This window comes from Salvelinus sp. IW2-2015, unplaced genomic scaffold (assembly GCF_002910315.2).
Source record: "Salvelinus sp. IW2-2015 unplaced genomic scaffold, ASM291031v2 Un_scaffold1454, whole genome shotgun sequence".
Classification (NCBI taxonomy): Eukaryota; Metazoa; Chordata; class Actinopteri; order Salmoniformes; family Salmonidae; genus Salvelinus; species Salvelinus sp. IW2-2015.
The window spans coordinates 136346-153761 of record NW_019942918.1 but is presented as its reverse complement, the minus strand read 5'-3'; the positions used below and the strand labels follow the sequence as shown (position 1 = coordinate 153761).

At 43.8% G+C, this 17416-nt stretch overlaps 1 protein-coding gene and 2 pseudogenes across 1 annotated transcript; 1 reads left to right on the top strand and 2 right to left on the bottom strand.

The window, feature by feature from the left end:
* Nucleotides 1–3257, top strand: LOC112070897 (dynein light chain roadblock-type 2). The gene is made up of 4 exons (XM_024138348.2): nt 1–109; nt 2357–2432; nt 2610–2777; nt 3000–3257. Exons 1-4 carry the CDS (start codon nt 107–109, stop codon nt 3041–3043), a joined length of 291 nt encoding a protein of 96 aa, XP_023994116.1. The 5' UTR covers nt 1–106; the 3' UTR covers nt 3044–3257.
* A 6127-nt stretch (nt 3258–9384) lies between these two features.
* LOC112070896 (tripartite motif-containing protein 16-like) lies at nt 9385–13492 on the bottom strand (annotated as a pseudogene).
* A 3200-nt stretch (nt 13493–16692) lies between these two features.
* Nucleotides 16693–17416, bottom strand: LOC139024392 (stonustoxin subunit beta-like; annotated as a pseudogene).

Genomic DNA, 17416 nt, shown 5'->3' with positions numbered 1-17416 from the left:
TTCTTGCCTGCTTCACAGCGGTATCACTGAGGAAGAAAGAACAGAACGCTAGTGAAGAAAGGAATCTGCCTGCTAGACTACAACAACATTGACAGCACCTTCAAATATGGTACAAAAAATATAATGAATAATTTTATTAACATTACATGTTTTGCCTCATGTAACTAGTTTAATAATAGTTATGTAAAGGGTTAGATACGTGACGGCAACAACAGCAAATATCCATTATCAACCCATCCCACTTTACGTAAGCTTGCTAGCTAACGTTATGCTAGCTCTCGAAAACCCTTCCTAAAGGGGTTTCAGCGGTTACGTTCGACCGTATTTAGCTCCATGTGAACCACAATTCCGACGCTGTGTTTTAATGTTTAGGAAAGGCATTCATCGATTTCAAACCTGTTTTCGAAACATATGCTGATATCCCCCTTATCTTTTATATCAGGAAGAGTCTTTCAAATAAAAATCATGCGCCGAATATAACAGGTGTAAACCTTACAGTGAAATGCTTACTTACAAGCCCTTTAAACAATGCTTTAAGAAGTTAAGAAAAACGTGTTAAGTAAAACGTAGATAAGTAAAATAAATAAAAGTAACAAATAATTCAACAGCAGCAGTAAAATAACAGTAAAATAAGAATAACGAGGCTATATAGGGGTTTACCAGTACAGAGTCAATGTGCGGGGYACGGGTTAGTCGAGGTAATTGAGGTAATATGTAGAGTTAAAGTGACTATGCATAGATAATAAACAGAGAGTAGCAGCAGTGTAAAAGAAGGGTCTGGGTAGCCCTTTGATTAGCTGTTCAGAAGTCTTATGTCTTGGGGGTAGAAGCTGTTAAGAAGCCTTTTGGACCTAGACTTGGCGCTCCGGTACCGCTTGTCGTGCAATAGCAGAGAGAACAGTGTATGACTAGGGTGGCTGGAGTCTTTGACAATTTTTAGGGCCTTCCTCTGACACCGCCTGGTATAGAGGTCCTGGATGGCGGGAGGCTTGGCCACAGTGATGTACTGGGCCGTCCGCACTACCCTCTGTAGCTTTTGAGGATCTGAGGACCCATGCCAAATCTTTTCAGTCTCCTGAGGGGGAATTGGCTTTGCGTGCCTTCTTCACGACTGTCGTAGTGTGTTTGGACCATGATAGTTTGTTGATGTGGACACCAAGGAACTTGAATTTCTCAACCTGCTCCACTGCAGCCCTGTCGATGTTAATGGGGGCGTGCTCTGTCCTCCTTTTCCAGTAGTCCACAATCATCTCCTTTGTCTCGATCACGTTGAGGGAGAGGTTGTTGTCCTGGCACCACACGGCCAGGTATCTGACCTCCTCCTTATAGGCTGTCTCATCGTTGTTGGTGATCAGCCCTACCACTGTTGTGTCATCGGCAAACTTGATGATGGTGTTGGAGTCGTGCCTGGCCATGCAGTCATGAGTTAACAGGAAGTACAGGAGGGGACTGAGCACACACCCCTGAGGGGCCCCGTGTTGATGATCAGTGTGGCAGATGTGTTACCTACCCTTACCACCTGGGGGCGGCCTGTCAGGAAGTCCAGGATCCAGTTGCAGAGGGAGGTGTTTAGTGCCAGGGTCCTTAGCTTAGTGGTGAGCTTTGAGGGCACTATGGTGTTGGAACGATGAGCTGTAGTCAATGAATAGTATTCTCACATAGGTGTTCCTTTTGTCCATGTGGGAAAGGGCAGTGTTGAGTGCAATAGAGATTGCATCATCTGTTGGGGCGGTATACAAATTTGAGTGGGTCTAGGGTTTCTGGGATAATGGTGTTGATGTGAGCCATGACCAGCCTTTCAAAGCACTTCATGGCTACAGATGTGAGTGCTACGGGTCAGTAGTCATTTAGGCAGGTTACCTTAGTGTTCTTGGGCAGTTTTGCACAGATTCACAATTTGTGTGCCTCCAGTTGACGAACTACACTTACACACAGGTGTTCGGAGCACGCTAGATACAGTAGCCAATTATCACAGTTGGCCGACTGTCTTCCGTCTGTTTTCCATAAACCAGCGATGTTACATGTGGATATGGCCATGTGGGAACACTAACCCTATAAAGGTGTGTAGTAATTTAAGCTTTTGTTTTTTGTAAATTATTTATTTCTGAAGATATATTGCTTATATTTCCAAAAACATACCGCAAGCGATGCGTGTTAATGTTTAGAGCAAGCTTCAATGCTCTTAACAAAACTTCCCCAGTCAGAAGATACTATCATCAATAGTCGCTAAAGTGGTTGGCTTCTATGAATGCGGTAACATTATGCTAACTGTTGACTGTCTTGGTCAGATAAGCGTGCTAAAGCTGCTTGCTATAGCATAAAGATTTAGTGCTGTTTTATTTTCTCCCCTAAACAGGCAGAAGTTGAGGAGACACTAAAGAGAATTCAAACTCACAAAGGTGTAATTGGAACAATAGTTGTTAATGCCGAGGGTAAGCAATACAATCCCATGCCTACATTCTCTTATAGGAGCTGTACCTATAGCCACAAATATGTGGAGACAATTTTACACTTTAGACATACAATTTGAATGTATCTAGCAGGCTAACTAATCAGTACTACTCTCATCACCTCTACTAAAGTTGATGCTATGTGTTGGTCTTTCTCAGGTATCCCAATCAGAACTACATTAGACAACTCCACTACGGTGCAGTATGCTGGCCTGCTGCACCAGCTCACTATGAAAGCCAGGAGCACAGTCCGAGACCTCGACCCTCAGAACGACCTGACCTTCCTCCGCATCCGCTCCAAAAAGCATGAGATCATGGTGGCACCTGGTGAGTGAAGCAGAGGTGGTTCAGGTTCTCGAGGGAGGCCCAGACACATGTGAACATCAATATATCTGACATATCGATATTGTGCTGTTCATTTATTAACTATTTCATTAATTGTTTAAGGTAAAGTTAATGAAACAATTACATTTWAAAAAATGCATTCAGTGAAATGTAATGAGACACATTCAGGGGTTTTACCGTTTGTTTTCCTCCTCTCTCTTCCAGACAATGAGTATCTATTGATAGTCATCCAGAACCCCAGTGAATAGCCCCAGGATGTTCCTGTGAGAGTCAGGCTGTAGCTCCTCACACACTGATCTTTCTCAAGAATATGTTTTCTTTAGCTGAACCACACTTTTTGCTTTTTTGTATTTTCTTTGTCTACTTTTTAAACTCTGCAATATGATGCCTTACTCTATCTACTAATTATCTTCCTTAGCCATTGTCATCAATTCAAAACAATAAACAAGGATGTCATAACAATTGTTGTCTGGATGTCTTTTTTTTCCTGTTTCCGATGTCCACACCTGTATATGAATATTAAAAAATATATATTTAACCAGGTAGGTCAGTTGAGAACAAGTTCTCATTTACAACTGCGACCTGGCCAAGATAAAGCAAAGCAGTGCGACAAAAACACAGTTACACATGGGATAAACAAAAGTACAGTCAATAACACAATAGAAAAAGTCTATGTACAGTGTGTGCAAATGTAGTAAGATTAGGGAGGTAAGGCAATAAATAGGCCATAGAGGTGAAATAATTGCAATTAGCATTAACACTGGAGTGATAGATGTGCAGATGATGATGTGCAAGTAGAGATACTGGGGTGCAAAATAATAAATAACAATATGGGGATGAGGTAGTTGGGCGTGCTATTTACAGATTAACACAGTGTCCAAAGAAGGGCCAGATGTATACAGAATGGTGTCGTCTGCGTAGAGGTGGATCAGAGAATCACCAGCAGCAAGAGCGACATCGTTGATATATACAGAGAAAAGTCGGCCTGAGAATTGCACCCTGTGGCAGCCCCATAGAGACTATCAGAGGTCCGGACAACTGGCCCTCCGATTTGACATACTGAACTCTGTCTGAGAAGTAGTTGGTGAACCAGGCGAGGCAGTCATTTGAGAAACCAAGGCTGTCGAGTCTGCCGATAAGAATGTGTGATTGACAGAGTCGAAGCCTTGGCCAGGTCGATGAAGATGGCTGCACTTTTATCGATGGCGGTTATGATATCGTTTAGGACCTTGAGCGTGGCTGAGGGGCACCCATGACCAGCTCAGAAACCAGATTGCATAGTGGAGAAGGTACAGTGCGATTCAAAATGGTCGGTGATCTGTTTGTTAACTTGGCTTTCGAAGACTTTAGAAAGGCAGGGCGGGATGGATATAGGTCTATAACAGTTWGGGTTTAGAGTGTCTTCATCTTTGAAGAGGGGGATGACTGCGGCAGCTTTAACATTTTTGGGGATCTCAGACGATACAAAAGAGAGGTTGGACAGCCTAGTAATATGGGTTGCAACATTTTCTGCAGATAATTTTAGAAAGAGAGGGTCCAGATTGTCTAGCCCTGCTGATTTGTAAGGATCCAGATTCTGCAGCTCTTTCAGAACCTCAGCTGTCTGGATTTGGGTGAAGGAGAAGCGGGGGGGGGGGGGCTTGGGCAAGGTCCTGTGGGGGGTGCAGAGCTGTTGAGCGGGGTAAGGGTAGCCAGGTGGAAAGCATGGCCAGCCGTTGAAAAATGCTTATTGAAATCATCGATTATCGTAGATTCCTAGCCTCAGTACAGTGGGCAGCTGGGAGGAGGTGCTCTTATTCTCCATGGACTTTACAGTGTCCCAAAACTTTATGGAATTAGTGCTACAGGATGCAAATTTCTGTTTGAAAAAGCTAGCCTTAGCTTTCCTAACTGACTGTGTATATTGGTTCCTGACTTCCCTGAAAAGTTGCATATCGCGAGGGCTATTTGATGCTAATGCAGTACGCCACAGGATGTTTTTGTGCTGGTCAAGGGCAGTCAAGTCTTGGGTGAACCAAGGGCTATATCTGTTCTTATTTCTACATTTTTGGAATGGGGCATGCTTATTTAAGATGGTGAGGAAAGCACTTTTAAAGAGCAATCAGGCATCCTCTACTGACGGGATGAGGTCAATATCCTACCAGGATACCCGGTCCAGGTCGATTAGAAAGGCCTGCTCGTTGAAGTGTTTAAGGGAGGGTTTGACAGTGATGGGGGGTGGTCATTTGACCGCGTACCCATTACSGACGCAGGCAATGAGGCAGTGATCGCTGAAATCCTGGTTGAAGACAGCAGAGGTGTATTTAGAGGGCAAGTTGGTCAGGATGATATCTATGAGGGTGGCCATGGTGACGGATTTAGRGTTGTACCTGGTAGGTTCCTTGATAATTTGTGTGAGATTGAGGGCATCTAGCTTAGATTGTAGGACGGCCGGGGTGTTTAGCATATCCCAGTTTAGGTCACCTAACAGTATGAACTCTGAAGATAGATGTGGGGCAATCAATTCACATATGGTGTCCAGGGCACAGCTGGGGGCTGAGGGGGTCTATAACAAGCAGCAACAGTGAGATACTTATTTCTGGAAATCTGGATTTTTAAAAGTAGAAGCTCGAATTGTTTGGGCACAGACCTGGATAGTATGACAGAACTCTGCAGGCTATCTCTGCAGTAGATTGCAACTCCGCGCCCTTTGGCAGTTCTATCTTGTCTGAAAATGTTGGGGATGGAAATGTCAGAATTTGTGGTGGCCTTCCTAAGTCAGGATTCAGACACGGCTAGGACATCAGGGCTGGCGGAGTGTGCTAAAGCAGTGAATAAAACAAACTTAGGGTGGCGGCTTCTGATGTTAACATGCATGATACCAAGGCTTTTACGGTTACAGAAGTCAACAAATGAGAGCACCTTGGGAATAGGTGTGGTGCTGGGGGCAACAGGGCCTGGGTTAAACTCTACATCACCAGAGGAGCAGAGGAGGAGTAGGATAAGGGTACGGCTAAAGGCTATAAGAACTGGTCGTCTAGTGCGTTGGGGACAGAGAATTAAAGGAGCAGATTTCTGGGCGTGGTAGAATCGATTCAGGGCATAATGTACAGACAAGGGTATGGTACAATGTGAGTACAGTGGAGGTAAACCTAGGCATTGAGTGACAATGAGAGCGGTTGCGTCTCTGGAGGCAACAGTTAAACCAGGTGAGGTCTCTGCATGTGTGGAGGGTGCGACAAAAGAGCTATCTAAGGCATTTAGGGCGGGGCTGGGGGCTCTATAGTGGAATAAAACAATAATAACTAACCTAAACAGCAGTAGACAAGGCATATTGACGTTAGGAGAGGCATGAGTAGCCGAGTGATCACAGGGTCCAAGGAGCAGCAATAAGTGAGTCAGGGGGCATTTCTGTAGTTGCTAGTACGCTAGGCGAGCTGGAGACACAGCGATTTAGAAAGCTAGCGGGCCGTGGCCAGCAGATGGATCTTTGGCGATGTCACAACGGAAAAGCCTGTTGAAACCACCTCGGACGATTATGTCGGCAGACCAGTCGTGATGGATCGGCGGGGCTCCGTGTCGGAAGTAAAGGGTCCAGGCCAATTGGCAAAAGAGGTATTGTAGCCCAACAATTAGCTGTTGGACCGCAACTCGAGGCTAGCTCAAGGCTAACTGGTGCTTGCTTCGGGAMAGAGACGTTAGCCAGGAGTAGCCACTCGGATTGCAGCTAGCTAGTTGCGATGATCCGGTGTAAAGGTTCAGAGCTTGCGGTAGGAATCCGGAGATGTAGAAGAGAAAAAGCAGTCAGATATGCTCTGGGTTGATATCGCGCTGTGCAGACTGGCAGGTATTGACCGAGCTGAGGCTGGCTGGTGTCCTAGTTAACGTTGAAGACCGCCAGCAGTGGCTAACTGAGTAGTAGCTAGTTAGCTGGCTAGCTTCTGAAGGGGGTTCCAGTTCTAAAGTATAGAAATAGCAGATCCGTACCACATTGGGTGAGGCGGGTTGCAGGAGAGTATATTCAGCCCGTAGATGGAAAGTGAGATTAAAATATGTACGAAATACATACAGAAAAAAACGATATTTACACCGGACGGGACAAGACAAAACACACGTCCGACTGCTACGCCATCTTGGATACTGAAGAATATACAGACTATGTTAGGAGGGTAGAGATTATTGGCTGAATCGGATTTCCGTTCATTTGGAGGAAGGTTGGTGTGTTGGAGACAACTCTGACCAAACTTTACAGCTCTATCACTGAGCAGCCGTATCGGACATGTTTTGTTTATATTCAACTGTTCTAGAATGCTGGATAAATGAGTTAGCCAGCTAACAAAATTGCTTGAAATAAGTTCCTCTTTTTGAGAAATATAGACTTGTAATTGACTCAACAACCGATATACAAATATAGCTTTCTTAATCAACCAGAAAATCAAGTCATATGTGGCTGTTTTATCAATGTTAGCTGGGTAATTTAATAATCCTGCTTCCTGGAATACCCCACTAGTATACTAAATTAAGCAACAACAAAAAAATGTCCCTTTTTCAGGACGCTGTCTTTCAAAGATAATTAGTAAAAATCGAAATAACTTCACAGATCTTCATTGTAAAGGGTTTAAACACTGTTTCCCATGCTTGTTCAATGAACCATAAACAATTAATGAACATGCACCTGTGGAACGGTCATTAAGACACTAACAGCTTACAGACGGTAGGCAAATAAGGTCACAGTTATGAAAACTTAGGACACTAAAGAGGCCTTTCTACTGACTCTGAAAAACACAAAAAGAAAGTTGCCCAGGGTCCCTACTCATCTGCGTGAACGTGCCTTAGGCATGCTGCAAGGAGGCATGAGGACTGCAGATGTGCAAATTGCAATGTCCGTACTGTGAGACGCTTAAGACAGCGCTACAGGGAGACAGGACGGACAGCTGATCGTCCTCGCAGTGGCAGACCACGTGTAACAACACCTGCACAGAATCGGTACATCCGAACATCACACCTGCGGGACAGGTACAGAATGGCAACAACAACTGCCCGAATTTCACCAGGAATGCACAATCCCTCCATCAGTGCTCAGACTGTCCGCAATAGGATGAGAGAGGCTGGACTGAGGGCTTGTAGGCCTGTTCTCACCAGACATCACCGGCAACAACGCCGCCTATGGGCACAAACCCTCCGTCTCTGGACCAGACAGGACTGGCAAAAAGTGCCCTTCACTGACGAGTCGGGGTTTTGTCTCACCAGGGGTGATGGTCGGATTCGCGTTTATCGTCGAAGGAATGAGCGTTACACCGAGGCCTGTACTCTTGAGCGGGATCAATTTGAAGGTGGAGGGTCTGTCATGGTCTGCGGCGGTGTGTCACAGCATCATCGGACTGAGCTTGTCATTGCAGGCAATCTCAACGCTGTGCTTTACAGGGAAGGCATCCTCCTCCCTCATGTGGTACCCTTCCTGTAGGCTAATCCTGACATGACCCTCCAGCATGACAATGCCACCAGCCATGCTGCTCGTTCTGTGAGTAGTTTGGCCAGCGAAGAGCCCGGATCTCAATCCCATTGAGCACGTCTGGGACCTGTTGGATCGGAGGGTGAGGGCGAGGGCCATTCCCCCCTGAAATGTCCGGGAACTTGCAGATGCCTTGGTGGAAGAGTGGGGTAACATCTCACAGCAAGAACTGGCAAATCTGGTGCAGTCCATGAGGAGGAGATGCACTGCAGTACTTATTGCAGCTGGTGGTCACACCAGATACTGATTGTTACTTCTGATTTTGACCCCCCCTTTGTTCAGGGACACATTATTCCATTTCTGTTAGTCCACATGTCTGTGGAACTTGTTCAGTTTATGTCTCAGTTGTTGAATCCTATGTTCATACAAATATTTACACGTTAAGTTTGCTGAAAATAAACACAGTTGACAGTGAGGACGTTTATTTTTTTGCTGAGTTTATTATTCTATGGTGTGAACTCAAATCAAATACCAGGACGGCCCAGTAGAGGGCATACATGGGCTGTCACAGTGCATTCTCAGTGCTATTCACATCTTGAAAACAAATGTTCAGAATTTTGCCTGTATGTGGGTGTTATCATGTATAGAACATTGGGCGAATTCGTTTTGCATTGCAAGGTGCCCCGGGTAGGCGGTGTTTGTACATTTTAGACCAATCCATTGGTCCTTAACCGAAATCTCCACCCACCTGGGGTACTGGGCTATGCAAAACACACTTGCCCAATGATGGAAATGTTACTAGTGACCAAAACAAGTGCATATCCACCACAGCCACTACTGCTGGAGGTGGGGCATGTGGTCCACATGTGCCTCTCCTCAGGTTACAGGTTTTTGAATGGAACTACAATACAAGCTCACAAATCATTGGCTCACTTTAATTGGACCTAATTTTTTTCTTCACATTTTACAATGTTTCTCTAATACCTAGCTATTTATTTACATGGTAAGTCATTAAATAGGATATGTTGGTCATCAGTTAAACAAGCACAGTGTTCATGTGCAGACTTTGTCTTTGGATTATTGAGGATCTTGTATTGTGATAATGATATTGATAAACTAACAACAATTCAACATAGAAATAAAAAATATGACACTGAATATGAACCAAAGTACCTCCATTTCAAGTTTATTCTACATAATTTAACACAAACATGATACAATACAATCACGCAGTTAACTTCGTGAATGCACATAATCAACATACAGTATTAGTTACTTTACAAATATTTTCTAACGTCCCAAAAACACAGATTTCAGTTATAGTGCAACAGCCAAGCAACTTAATAATCAAGTATGTATAATTGACTACTACCCTCTCATACTTCACCATCATTCCCTCCACCATTGAAGTGCACGTATGACTAATTTGTTTACACTTTGTTTATACTCAATTTGCTTATACATATTTGTTGATTGAACAATCTGTTTTGTTACATATAATTTTGTTGTTTTCATATACATATTTTTGTTGTTGTGGTTTTCATATAAATCCTCTGGTTTCCAACGTCACCTGCACACCTTTTTACCTTGTTTCCAACGTCACCTGCACACCTTTTTACCTTGTTTCCAACGTCACCTGCACACCTTTTTACCTTGTTTCCAACGTCACCTGCACACCTTTTTACCTTGTTTCCAACGTCACCTGCACACCTTTTTACCTTGTTTCCAACGTCACCTGCACACCTTTTTACCTTGTTTCCAACGTCACCTGCACACCTTTTTACCTTGTTTCCAACGTCACCTGCACACCTTTTTACCTTGTTTCCAACGTCACCTGCACACCTTTTTACCTTGTTTCCAACTTCACCTGCACTGTATGTCTTTCACTTGTTTTTTTGTGTGTGAATAAATCAACTAAACTGTATATGCTTATCATTGAATAGGTGTCAGTATCCTCACAGATGAGTCATGATAATAAAACCCAAACGCAGGATGGAGGGGCTGTGTGAATGTGGTCAGAACTCTGTGGAGGAGGGTCATTGTGTCAGAGACACTAAAAGGACATAGTTCCTGCCCTGTGGCCCATGCACACTCCTACTCTGGAAGGGGACAGGGATATCCATCATGTTTTGATTGTGCCAGAAAGTGCGGATGGGTGGGTTGCAGTTCAAACACCAGAACTGATAATTCCATTGAAAATCACTCTCATATTCCTCTCCATCCCTGCTGATGCTTTTGTATGAGACAGCTACTTCAACTCTCTCCCTGCTCCACTCTACTTCCCAGTAGCAGGCTCCAGACAGACCCTTTCTACACAACACTGGTCAATGTCGATAAATCTGTCTGGATGGTAAGCATAGGACTGAGACTCTTTTCTACATACCCCCTTTCTGTTCCCCTCAGACAGCCAGAGGTACTCATTGGCTGGGTCTGGGTCCAAAGTGAGCTGGCAGGAGTCTGAGAAAAACATATATATCTATTTTTTTTTAAAGCAGTTAGGTGTGTGTGTTTGTGTTTCTGTGATTGCTAGTAAATGGTCATGAGTATGCATACTTGTGGGGTATATACTGTACTGTATGTATATTTCGTAGTAGAATTAGAAAAAAATTGCTTACATTTCAAGAACTCTCTGGTCTTGGGATTAGTAAGTGGAACAATGTAAACCTTTTTCACTAATGAAGAAAAATWGTCATATTAATGGTCATTGGTCCACAATTATCACTTGGTAACAACATGTAATTGTTACTGTACTAGAGAACATGGTGTATATTCTTGTAAAAATATTCAATTTCCCAGATATATTTCTGTCAATATGTGTTCATCATTACCTGCTCCAGATATCTTCACCATGTTCTTTTTCATCAAGTTTTGTAGTGGCCTTTTCAGGTCAGAGACACATTTCTTCACACAATCATAAGATTTGTGTGAGTTGACAGAGATGCTGGGTAAGGCTTCAGATCCAGGAAGGACACAGAGAGACTGGAAACTCTACTGAGAGAAAAATAAATGAAAGAAAAAGACTGAGAAGCAAAGGCATTTACAATCTAAAACTTTTTGAGATCAGGGAGAATTAGACAGGTGTCCCATAAAATGACAACAATTCCACATGGTCTTTCAGAGGACAAGATGGAGCAAACACCATATTGCCTTACCTATCCAATCCTCTCTGATCTACACAAGCGCCTATGTATGGGTTGATTTGGTATTCAGGGATCATGWGAGACTGCTCATGCCTGTACAGAACCAGTTATGTAACCTAGGTTGTTACCTGGAATAAATGGTTGTGATCCTCTGTGTGTGAGGGCTGCTCCAGCGCAGCATGTTTCCTCCTCAGCTTAGCCACCTCCTGCTCCAGTTGCTCCAGGAGTCCTTCAGCCCAACTCACTTCAGCCTTCTCCTGGGCTCTGATAGCTCCTTCACCTCAGAGCGCCTTCCCTCAATGGACCGGATCAGCTCAGAAAAGATCCTCTCGCTGTCCTCCACTGCTGCCTGTGCAGAGTGCTGTTAGGACACACACAGAGAGGAGGGGGGTCCATTTGAACCAGCACATTCACACAGCTCTCACCAGGATCCTAGACAGCTTGTAATATATACAGTACCAGTCAAAAGTTTGGAAACACCTACTCATTCAAGGGTTTTTCTTTATTTGTACTTTTTTCTACATTGTAGAATAATAGTGAAGACATCAAAACTATGAAATAACACATATGGAATCATGTAGTAACCAAAAAAAGTGTTAAACAAATCAAAATATATTTTATATTTGAGATTATTCAAAGTAGCCACCCATTGCCTTGATGACAGTAGGTGTGTCCAAACCTTTGACTGGTACTGTATATATGGTCCAACACTCACCTTTAGATAGTCCACAGCCTGTCTCAGCTCCTGTATCTCCTCCTCTCTTTCCTGGATTATCTGGTTGAATTTCTGATGATTCCTCCCAATGTGTTTGTGCAGAGAAATACATCATACCACATTGAAACAAATGTAGTGTCTGATACATCAAACAGCCCTATGTGAACTTAATGAGAGACCATGTATAAATATAGTTTAGGATGAAATTAAATAGCGTGGGGTGGCTTGCTATCTGTTTAGATTATATATACAGCTAGAAGATAGACACATTTTTGTAAATAGCCTGTGTGACATCTTACAGTGGGGTTCCTATCCTTACCTGTTTCTCCATCCTTTCTGCTGCAGCTGAGCCAGTATCATGGCCTTTATGTTCATCCATCGTAGACAGATACGGCAGTAAATGTCTAGCAGTTTGTCATAATGAGAGTATATTTTCTCCTGTAGTTGTGTCAATGCTTTGACCAGTTTGTGCTTCTTAAAGGCAGGGGATTCATTGTGAAGTTTGAGATGAGTCTCACAGTAAGAGGCCAGACACACCAGACTGCTTTGAGTTTTCTCCCAGTGCAGACGTCACACTCTACATTTCCAGGTCCAGAATAACAGAGAGCTAGAGGAGCAGCTCGGGGTCCTGTTTTCTTTAGTTTTCCACCAATTCAGCCAGAAGAGTGTTTTTCTTCAGAACAGGCCTGGGAATTAAGTTTTCCTTACGCAGGGGATAGTTGTAGACAGCTTTCGGATCATCCTGATCCCATCAACCCTGAATACGGGTGGGTATAATTTGTGGAACGTTAAAACAGGAATCTGTTCCAAAAACTTCGTAAAGTACACGGTTGCCAACAAACGCATACAAAGTAACATGATCAATTCACCTAACGTTAGCGAAATAGCTGACAAATAGGCATCAACTCACCACGTAAMGTATTCTTAATGTTTGTCAATAGRCTACCAGAGTGAGGACAGACATTTTTCGGAATAAACATGGTGAGTGAAAAACGTAATTATTTAGCCCACTCCCTACCCGGTAACATATTCTGCGCTATACAACTTTTGTATGCGGTATTTGTAGGCAACCTTGTTATTTACGAAGTTTTTGGAACAGATTCCTGTTGAAACGTTCAACAAATTATACCCACACAACGGCTGAACTGAACCAGATATTTAAAAAAGACCTACCTAAAACGTGTAGTTATTTAGTCCACCACCGATTAAAACCTGTTTCTAACAAGTATCCAGTAAGGAACCTGTTTCTAACAAGTATCCAGTAAGGAACCTGTTTCTAACAAGTATCCAGTAAGGAACCTGTTTCTAACAAGTATCCAGTAAGGAAAAAAAAATTCACTACACTAACGGACAGTGTGTGTAGTAGAGTAACAAAGACCATATACGTTTCCTTCTTTTCCTGTGGCTTCCTGGTTCTGTCCATGATGTTAGGTACCAGGTCTGCCCAGAAGAGGGTGCAAATGGTATGTCACTGGACTGAGAAAAGAGATGCCGAAATCTCACAACAAATCATTGTCTCACTTTTGTTAGACTCATAGTAGGATACTTCATACATAAGTATCCTACTAAAAAAATKTTGAACTAAGAACAGATATAGCCCTTGGTTCACTCCAGACCTGACTGCCCTCGACCAGCATCAATAAGCATTTTTCTATGGCTGGCCATGCTTTCCTCCTGGCTACCCCAACCCCGGCCAACAGCTCCGCACCCCCTGCAGCTACTTGCCCAAGCCTCCCCAGCTTCTCCTTCACCCAAATCCAGATAGCAGATGTTCTGAAAGAGCTGCAAAACCTGGACCTGTACAAATCAGCTGGGCTAGACAATCTGGACCCTCTCTTTCTAAAATTATCCGCCGCCATTGTTGCAACACATATTACCTGTCTGTTCAAACTCTCTTTCGTATTGTCCGAGATCCCCAAAGATTGGAAAGCTGCAGTGGTCATCCCCCTCTTAAAAGTGTGTGACACTCTAGACCCAAACTGTTATAGACCTACGTATATCCATCCTTCCCTGCCTTTCTAAAGTCTTTCGAATGCCAAGTTAATAAACAGATCACTGACCATTTCGAATCCCACCATACCTTCTCCGCTGTGCAATCCGGTTTCCAAGCTGGTCACGGGTGCACCTCAGCCACGCTCAAGGTACTAAACGATATCATAACCGCCATCGATAAAAGACAGTACTKTGCAGCCGACCTGGCCAAGGCTCATCGACCTGGCCAAGGCTTTCAACTCTGTCAAACACCGTATTCTTATCGGCAGACTCAACACCCTTGGTTTCTCAAATGACTGCCTCGCCTGGTTCACCAACTACTTATCAGACAGAGTTCAGTGTGTCAAATCGGAGGGCCAGTTGTCCGGACCTCTGGCAGTCTCTATGGGGGTACCACAGGGTTCAATTCTCGGGCCGACTCTTTTCTCTGTATATATCAACGATGTCGCTCTTGCTGCTGGTGATTCCCTGATCCACCTCTACGGAGACGACACCATTCTGTATACATCTGGCCCTTATTTGGACACTGTGTTAACAAACCTCCAAACGGGCTTCAATGCCATACAACACCCCTTCCGTGGCCTCCAACTGCTCTTAAATGCTAGTAAAACTAAATGCATGTTTTTCAACCGTTCGCTGCCCGCACCCGCCCGCCCGACTAGCATCACTAATCTGGACGGTTCTGACTTAGAATATGTGGACAACTACAAATACCTAGGTGTCTGGCTAGACTGTAAACTCTCCTTCCAGACTCATATTAAACATCTCCAATCCAAAATGAAATCTAGAATCGGCTTCCTATTCCGCAACAAAGCCTCCTTCACTCACGCCGCCAAACATACCCTAGTAAAACTGGCTATCCTACCGATCCTCGACTTCGGCGATGTCATTTACAAAATAGCCTTCAACACTCTACTCAGCAAACTGGATGCAGTCTATCACAGTTCCCTCCGTTTTGTCACCAAAGCCCCATATACCACCCACCACTGCGACCTCTATGCTCTAATCGGCTGGCCCTCGCTACATATTCGTCACACCAGACCCACTGGCTCCATGTCATCTATAAGTCTTTGCTTGGTAAAGCTCCGCCTTATCTCAGCTCACTGGTCACGATAACAACACCCACCCGTAGTAAGCGCTCCAGCAGGTATATCTCACTGGTCATCCCCAAATCCAAGACCTCCTTTGGCCGCCTTTCCTTCCAGTTCTCTGCTGCCAATGACTTTCCCTCACTAACTTTAAACATCAGCTATCCGAGCAGCTAACCGATCGCTGCGGCTGTACATAGCCCATCTGTAAATAGCCCATCCAATCTACCTACCTCATCCCCATATTGTTTTTATTTACTTTTCTGCTCTTTTGCACACTAGTATTTCTACTTGCACATCATCATCTTCACATCTATCACTCCAGTGTTAATTTGCTAATGTCACGTTCCTGACCTGTTTTCTGTTATTTTTGTATGTGTTAGTCGGTCAGGGCGTGAGTTTGGGTGGGCAGTCTATGTTATGTGTTTCTATGTTTGGTTAATGGGTGACCTGATATGGTTCTCAATTAGAAGGCAGGTGGTTTACGTTTCCTCTGATTGAGAGCCATATTAAGGTAGGTGGTTTCACATTGTTTGTTGTGGGTGGTTGTCTTCCGTGTCTGTGAATGTTGCGCCACACGGGACTGTGTTCGGTTTGTTTGTTCGTTCGTTTGTGTAGTCATTTTTCCTGTTCGTGCGTTCTTCGTTTTATGTAAGTTGTTTGTTCAGGTCTGTGACTCCGTTTTTATTTTTGTAAATTCTCAAGTGTTTTTCGTGTTTTGTCGTTTTCATTTAATAAATTCATGTCTACCTTCAACGCTGCGCTTTGGTCAAATCCCTACTCCTCCTCTTCAGATGAAGAGGAGGAAAATCGTTACAGCTAAATTATAATTACTTGCTACTATGGGCCTATTTATTGCCTTAAACTCTCCTCACGCCATTTGCACACACTGTATATAGACTTTCTTTTTTTCTATTGTGTTATTGACTGTACGCTTGTTTATTCCATGTGTAACTCTGTGCTGTTGTTTGTGTCGCACTGCTTTGCTTTATCTTGGCCAGGTCGCAGTTGTAAATGAGAACTTGTTCTCAACTAGCCTACCTGGTTAAATAAAGGTGAAATAAATAATAAATAAAACATACATGACATGATAACAATTAAGACATGACAATATGAAACGGCAGAATAATGTTTTTTTTGCAGTTAAAGGTGACTGTGGCCAGATTATGGTAGCCTACCCTATTTACAGTCTAAACACATTGTCCTATGGTTGGCATTAAGTATGTTGTACAGCAGCTGAACTTATCCTTTGCTGTWCATATTGTCGGTGTAGAGAGGATGATTGATGTGGGGGATTTTCAGTGAGGACACAGGTAGGTGGTCAAGTCCACTTCCTTGTAGAGGAATCTCATTTCCAAATCAGCAGGGCATTTTCCAAAGTACAAAAATAATGGCCCCACTTTACAATATGTCCATAATACTTATCTATTTACATAGTAGTTACATAGGCAAGTACAGTGTAATCAGGTACATATTTTTTTTAAACAGTACTTGTTAATTACCGCCAAATAGGTGTCAGTATCCTTATAGATTAATCAACCCCAAACCCAGGATAGAGAGGCAGAGTAAATGTGGTCTGAACTCTGAGGAGGAGGGTCATTGTGTCAGAGACACTGTAAAAGGACAGAGTTTCTGCCCTGTGGTCCAGGTACACTCCGTCCCTGGAGCAACGAATGGCAGGTATATCAGTCCYTCTACTATTGTGGTAGAAACAGAATCTGAATGCAGATCAGTACAACCTCCAGGACAGATCATTACCTCCAAAYCAGCACTCTTTACCACTTCCTCGCCTGCTGATCCCTTTATATGAGACAGCTACATCAACGCCCACCCCGCTCCACTTTAGCTCCCAGTAGCAGGCTCCAGACAGACCCTCTCTACACAACACCTGTTTCCAGTGGCTAGATCTATGTTGATGACAAGGACCTTATCCCTCCTGGTCACCTTTCTGTTCCTCTCAGACAGACACAGGAGTGGATGTGCTGGGATCCAATGTCAGCGGGCAGCAGTCTAGGAAGAGGATCAAATAAAGCGTGTCAAAAAGGCCATATGTTGGCCAATCACCTCCCGGCGCCCTTTCCTTGTGAGTCAGGTGAATTTCCAAAAGAGAGTGGGAAATAATGGGCGTAGTCTTCGGTAGTAGAGATGGCCTAGTCAAGTTGAGTGATGTGTGCGTCCATTCAACCATGAGTAGTGTTTGTATAATGTTTAATGCTATGCTTTTATGCCTCTGTTTGGTGTTGACCTTCACGCAT